This window comes from Oculina patagonica, chromosome 1, assembly GCF_052425735.1.
Source record: "Oculina patagonica isolate OP01 chromosome 1, crgOcupat, whole genome shotgun sequence".
NCBI lineage: Eukaryota > Metazoa > Cnidaria > Anthozoa > Scleractinia > Oculinidae > Oculina > Oculina patagonica.
This window is the reverse complement of record NC_135758.1, coordinates 46,230,017-46,236,956: the sequence shown is the minus strand read 5'-3', so window position 1 is coordinate 46,236,956 and position 6,940 is coordinate 46,230,017. Positions and strand designations below refer to the sequence as shown.

Sequence of the window (6,940 nt, the reverse complement as noted above, 5' to 3'; positions counted from 1 at the left end):
CGTGCTCGCGCGGACTCTAAGCTAATCCCGTTGGTCCGCGCTTCACGTAGCCTGTGTACAGCCGTCCCGCTCTCAGGCTACGCTTCGCACACTGCTAAATCGAATGCTCGCGTGACCCTTCCAAGACCGAATGCATTAAAGAATTCAACTGAGAATTACTATCCAGTAGTGGAACACTATAATGATGGGACATTAATGAGAAGTCAGAATTTTCTAAAGAAACTGATCGCAAAACAGTGGCTTATATATTTACCATGATTGATCCAATAAATTTAGCGCGCGAGCGCTTATTTCATACTGGGAACTAGAGGGATGTTACCTTAGTATAGGAATATAACGAGGCATTTTAACAACGCGAACAAAATTTAGGCGTAATAAAATTAACACGAATTTAGGAAAAGTTCTGGTCAAATGCTTATAGTAAAAAAGTTAACATACATAAAATTAACGCAATTTTTTAAAATTCGCGTTAATATAATTTATCGTTAATTTCCTATAATAAGGTAGTTAGAAAAAAGACGCTGCATTGCTGCATTCATAGAGCTTTACAAAGCATTTTACAAGGAAGCCTTAAACTTCTTGTTATATTTCAGTACATTTTCATTAAAGACGCGCATTGGGATTGAATAGACATGCTACATTCTTCATTTGGACTGAAGAGCAGGTTATCCAACGGGCGTCTACCAGGAACGGCTCTTTAGATCGAATTGTTAGACAAAGGACCAAAACGAGAAATAGCCTTTTCTCTGAAGCCTTTTTCTTTTGTCTGATGTGGAAAATACCGCTACAGAAAACGCATTTGACGGCCGCTTGTTTATGTCTACTGTTAAGGTTGCGTCTGAATGTATAAATAATGGTAATTGGACTGAGTGGAGTCCAATTCGGTCTGTAATCATACGAGTGATTAACAAAATGGGACGACAGTGTACGCGTCATAATTAAAATAAAAATATGGCAAACAAATTGTTTTTATGGTGAAAAAGCAGAAAGGTGAAACGAATTGGCGGCCCAGTTCAAACGCTACATGAAAAATATAACGTTTAAAGTCACTATTTACCGATGCGGTTTGTTCCCCGGGGTTTGTTCGCAACGCATATTAATATCGCGTCTAGTGGCATAACGGAAGTCTGATACAAGCTTGTTTGCGTTGTTAGTAAATGTGGGGTTATGTGATTGGTGGAAAGCTGCCCTTCTATAAAAATAGAATTGAAGACAAGTAAAATCTTGCTCGGAAGCCCAAGCAACATATATCACTAAAGAGGTATAGTGTTCCATTCTGTTCTTTCGAGCTTTTGATGCCGCATCAGTTGTAAGAAATCAGTTTACTGACAAACATCGATCCACGATGAAATATTTCTTCCAAGCTGTTTTGTTGGGTTATTTCGTAGCGGCATTTGCCAATTCAAATCTGACGTCAAAACCAGCAAAAACTAACAACGATACGAAGAAAACTTCGCAGTGCTATGTCAATAACAACAATTTCTACGCCGGACCAAACTCCAAGAAGATCGAAAATATGTTTTCTGAAGTTAAGCAAGAGCTGGCCGAACTCAAAGAAGAAATCAGGGAAATGAAGGGAAACAAAACTGGCGGCCCTGGTGAAAAAGGTTTGTAACACAATTTTTAAAAACTTTGCCGGTTGTTGTAAATGTATTAAATCAGACAGAAATGGCGCTAACTTGATCGGCTCCTGGCGATCTGGTGCACTAAGATTCGATTTGTTCGCTGGGTATTAAAGCGCCCACCAGCAAGCGGCGAAGCCGCGACAACGAGCGGCGCAGCCGCGAGTGGCTTGGGGAGGAGAAGCTGGAAACTGAAAATAATGGTATTTCAACTCCTCCTCCCCACGCCACTCGCGGCTGTGCCGCTCGTAGTCGCGGCTTCGCCGCTCAGCTAGTGAGCACTTATAAACCCAACAATACCGCCAGCTACGCAGGCTACATCCGCCCAAAACCGTCCTTGCATTTAAAAATGATAACTCAGCCAAAAGAATTTTTTGTTTAGAGTTCCCATTTTACTGGTCCTTCGTTAATTCAATTTCTCATTAAAAAGAATGTTCTCCTTCCTGAAGTTATTTTTTAAACATCGATTTATTTCAAGCGATTATTTTTGAATTTATTTTTACTGCTTCTGACAGGTCTCTTTCTCAGCATTTAAACGAAAAAAAATAGATTGTTAAAGAATCAAAAATAGCCCAAAAGCTTTTTTTCGTGTTAATGTAGGTCAAAGAAGAACACTAATCGTCACAGTGAGGGAAATTAAATAAATAATTCAATATGAAAACATGTTACTGATCAAATAGTTTAACTTTTGCTTCTTACGTACTGTACAATTTGCAGTTTACAAGAACTGTGCCGAAGTTTACCAGTCCGGTGACAAGATCAGTGGAGTGTACAAAATCGATCCTGATGGTTTGGGAGAATATGAAGTCTTCTGTGATCAGAAAACAGCCGGTGGAGGATGGACGGTGTTTCAGAAGAGACGGGATGGCTCTGTAGATTTCTTCCGCGCTTGGGATGACTACAAACGAGGCTTCGGAAATCTGAACGGCGAGTTTTGGCTCGGACTCGACAAGATTCACCGCCTGACTGTAAGCAGAAGTAACAAGCTTCGCGTTGACTTGGAAGACATCCATGGTAAAACAACATTTGCAGAGTACAGCTCATTTTCAGTGACAAGTGAAAGGGCGAAATATCAGCTGAATTTGGGAAGTTATTCAGGTGACCTTGCCTCTGTTATTTTATAAATAAAATCAGCAACTGCACAATATATTGTATTCTATTACAATCATATTTACTGAGTGGCATGTTAACACGTTATCTTCCCCAAAAGAAAACTGAAAGGTGTGTTGAATAACGTAGTTAATGTTCTAACTTCTGTTGGCAGTTACCAACGATGAAGGTTGATTTTGTTTTTCGCTTTCGGTCAATACATAAAAAAGAATACCAAGCTGTCTTTATAGTCATTAATTAACAATAAGTGAGAGTCTTTTGATAAACCGAAAGAGTGTAGTTGTTTATCGTATTGATCTCTTATCTTAAGCAAAACAAAATCGAATAATCAGGGAGAAAGAGGATAATTACAGTTGTGTCTGAAAACAGTTGCTAATAAGTCAGAATAGAAAATCCAGGCTTACAATACCATCGTTTTATCAGAGTAGTAAGGGACTTGATATTTCTTCTTCCATTAAATCACTATATCATCTCTATCTGAACGAAAAGCTGGTTTTTTCTTCTTATTCAGGCACTGCTGGTGATTCTCTTTCTTATCATCGTGGCTCAGCATTTTCCACCAAAGATCGCGATAATGATGACTGGTCATCCGGCAGCTGTGCCTTGGGTCGTAAAGGCGCCTGGTGGTACAAGGTTTGCGCTTACTCAAACCTCAATGGTTTGTACCTCAATGGCAAAGAGAGTGGTCAAGGAATGCAATGGTACTACTGGAAAAATAACAGTGAATCTTTCAAGAGGTCCGAGATGAAGATTCGTCCAAAGGACTTCTAAGATTCAGTGTCGGATACTTAGAAAGGCAAACATATCCAAAAAATTAAGGGTGCTTCTGCTGTACACGTTTCCTTGGTGCCGTTTTTAACAACTAGAGAATATTTGTTAGTTTCACTCGTGAACTTGCAACATTCAAAGAAGGGGTGATATATAGACATAATTATAGGGGAGTTATTAAGAATCATAAGATACTGCACAGTCAGTAAAGTGTGGGGACGAGAAGACATATTCGTTTAACTTCAAAGTCTGCGAATGGAAGGTTTTATGTAGTTAATATTTTCTCGCATTAGGCACTGTTAGAAGATTTCACTTTATCACTATAGATACAAATGTTTTTTGTTGAGTCGTTAAAAGTAGTTTAATGTTACGTTAAATTAGTTTAAAATACTTCACTGGTTAAAAACAAACTAAAAGGAGATCTTTTAGAGTCTAAGATCACAGACGTTACTTGCAGTGGTTCTTTTATGCTAGTACGCATTACCCAGTTTTTAAGTTAGTACTAGCTATAGATTCTTTATATAACTTTACTTTTCCTTAGTCAAAGTTCCCCAAAAAATATTTCAAGGTGACTCGAGCTTTAAATAACCTGATGTTTTTATCAAAGAAAAATAGTTAAATTTGCAAGTCTATTTTAATGGGAATATACTATAATGGAAAATGGTTCCAAGCCAAGGAAATAAGCCTCTGTAAGCTTGTGGTGCTAATTAAAATAAATGACTGGGGAAAAATGAATTGTGCCGAATTTTTCTTTTTTGTCTAAGACGTTTAAGTGTGATCAACATCCGTTTTTTCTTTACAAATACAAAGTACTGAGCGATCTCTCAGGTGGGTCCTGAAGGAGATGGTTGTGGAGAGGGGGTGGGTGTTAGTCCTATTTTCCAGCCTATTGTTTTCCAAATTACCTAAATCCCAATCCAGATCCATTGTTTTTTTGTTTGTGATTCTATGTCCCAGTGTCCCAAATCCCGTTTTCCCAGCGAGTTTTACCCCATTCAGGCCATTTTTCAGCTTCAGGAAAAAGTTTACAAATTCACAACGTACTAGATTGTCCAGAATGTGAGGGTCTCAGTGGATGGTTGAGGCCCTGTTAGGGGGGTTTAGGTAATCCCATATCCCAATAAATTTAAGGGCAGTTATTCCTTATCCCTGAAATTACCAAAGCTGTAATCCCTATTGTTTTGTTTTTTTATTTTCCCTAAAACTGAGTTTTTAATGTGTTGTTATACCTTATCCCTATCATTATTTAAACATTTATCCCTTATCCCTAAAATATTTTGGTGAGTTATCCCTTACCCTAAAACCCCTAACAGGGCCTCGTGGTTTACAGTTTTGACAATAGAAGGCTATTGAAAAAATCCTTTTGACGCCGTTGTTATTTGATTGCAGCTTTTGGGTTGATAGCTTACATAACACGTAAGAAAAGTTATTACCAAATTCTGAACGTATCCTACTAATTCACAAAAGAGCATAAATATTTTTGTAATTCCTTTTTATAAACACCTAGCTTAAAACTATGATTAAAATTTTATTAGTCAATAAGTTGACTGAAAGTTTTCAAGAGTTAAAGGTTATTAAGTAAATGTCTTCAGAGCCATAGCCAGGCTTTTGGCACAGACGAGGCAAAATCTGCGATTGTCGAAAGCACGAGCCACTAGAGGGGTCTTTATAATACACACCAGACATTTTTCGGAATTTAAATCTCTGAAACTCTATTTGCAGCATTTTCATAACGTATTTCTTTCGAAAAAGTCAATCTCATTCAAATGGAGATTATTTTCCTAACTAAAATCATTTTGTTTTTAATTTTGGTTTAAAATCTAGACGAGGCAAGTGCCTCGTCTTGCCTCTTGCTAGTCACGGCCCTGGTCTTTAGTGTAACTGGAAAGAAAAACGTGTTCTCATGGAAGCCAAAATAATGAATGTGAAATTGTCTGACTTCATTTGAAGGCTAAGATAAAAATCACATGGATCAGAAGTAAATAAGTTCATCTCCTGTTAGGAAAACCCCGAATTCTTTTTCCTTATACCAATAGCTGAATATTTTTTCCTAAAATTTACTTTATTTAGACCGATTGACAACTAAATTTCGTACGATCCTTAAAATCAAGTTACAGATAAACAAAATTCCGTCATACTCGAAAATTACGAGGCGTGAGCTGGAGTTTGAAGACCCCCTTTAAAGTATGTCACTGTATATGATATTGGTAGAGATTGGAATTAATTATCTACCCCCACCCTTCCTCACAAACGCCTTACACTTCCAGCCACACGACTAATTATGTTATAGTTTTGATTAATAGAGAAACTGGACGACTGCGATGGAAGCGAGTATGATGACAGACAGTAATGGACAAAATGAAGCCCTGTGACCAATTAATCAAAAACTTTGGAAAACAAACAAACTTTAGCAGCGAAATGGTTGCAGCAAGGCGCCCAAATGTGTGACCACTTTTAATTTATTCACATTCTTTCGTGCAGATTTAATCCAATCAGAAGTCAACTGCAAGCTATCCACGGCTTTTGATTGGATTACATCTGCACGAAAGAATGTGAATAAATTAAAAGTGGTCACACATTTGGGCGCCTTGCTGTAAAAGTCTTACTCCACAAAATGCACAATGCGCACAATGCGGTGTGCGTAAAATGATGCGTACTGTCCAATTACACAGGCATGGCGCTTTAACTGTCCTATTATTACACTGTCCAATTACAAGCATGAGGCGTACACTGTCCTAGTTAAAGTTTAGATTGATTTGTTAAGTTATCGATTATCTAATAGTCAGGCTAGCAGTTGATATTAACTGTTATTGATTATCAAAATCTTGGATGCCGTGGGAATTAATGTACAAAAGCAAAAAGATGCAAGATCAAATTATTACTTCATTAGCTTCATTAATATTTTTTTATTTTGATTAGTTCTGTGCACACCTATTTGTCAGGTAATTGGTGCACAATCACGTGGATGTCCAATTACAACTTACAACTTTGTAATTGGACACCCATGCCATTCTCACGTCAATCACATGCACTAAGATGGGTTCTTTCTTGCTGTTTACCTACTCTTTGTACAACCAATGTTACATACCTACCTTTGACTTTTCACACAAAAAAAGGTTCTCATAGACGTCCTAGCCTTGAATTTTGCTATTGATGCAATTAATTGGTAATCGGACCCCGTGCCATACAATTAGGAGAGTTATCCATGATCAGCCTTGTCTGTATACTCCCTGAATTTTATTCCACTCAGTCCAATTACTATTACTAAACTAATAAATGCATTTTGTAGAAATCAAAATCGAGGAAAAAGCAACCCAAAGACAAGTTTTTATTTGACGAGCCAAATGCCTGGCATCCATCCTTTAATACCAGTGGCAGATTCAGGGAGGGTGGGGGGATTTGGGGGTGCAGGTAGGCTGGGCTTTTCCTTGTAAACCAAT

The 6,940-nt window shown here is 37.8% G+C and overlaps 1 protein-coding gene across 1 annotated transcript; it reads left to right on the top strand.

Moving 5' to 3' along the window:
* Positions 1-206: 206 nt before the first annotated feature.
* LOC144634090 (ryncolin-2-like) lies at positions 207-3,533 on the top strand. Its single transcript, XM_078493044.1, has 4 exons — positions 207-323; positions 512-1,607; positions 2,340-2,720; positions 3,244-3,533. Exons 2-4 carry the CDS (start codon positions 1,346-1,348, stop codon positions 3,501-3,503), a joined length of 903 nt encoding a protein of 300 aa, XP_078349170.1. The 5' UTR covers positions 207-323; positions 512-1,345; the 3' UTR covers positions 3,504-3,533.
* The last annotated feature ends 3,407 nt before the right edge of the window (positions 3,534-6,940 follow it).

Excerpts from the sequence above, each read along its gene's own strand:
- LOC144634090 (XM_078493044.1), top strand. The coding sequence starts at position 1,346 with ATGAAATATTTCTTCCAAGCTGTTTTGTTGGGTTATTTCGTAGCGGCA. Across the intron at positions 1,608-2,339 it reads TGGCGGCCCTGGTGAAAAAG|TTTACAAGAACTGTGCCGAA; the intron begins GTTTGTAACACA and ends TACAATTTGCAG. Across the intron at positions 2,721-3,243 it reads GAATTTGGGAAGTTATTCAG|GCACTGCTGGTGATTCTCTT; the intron begins GTGACCTTGCCT and ends CTTCTTATTCAG.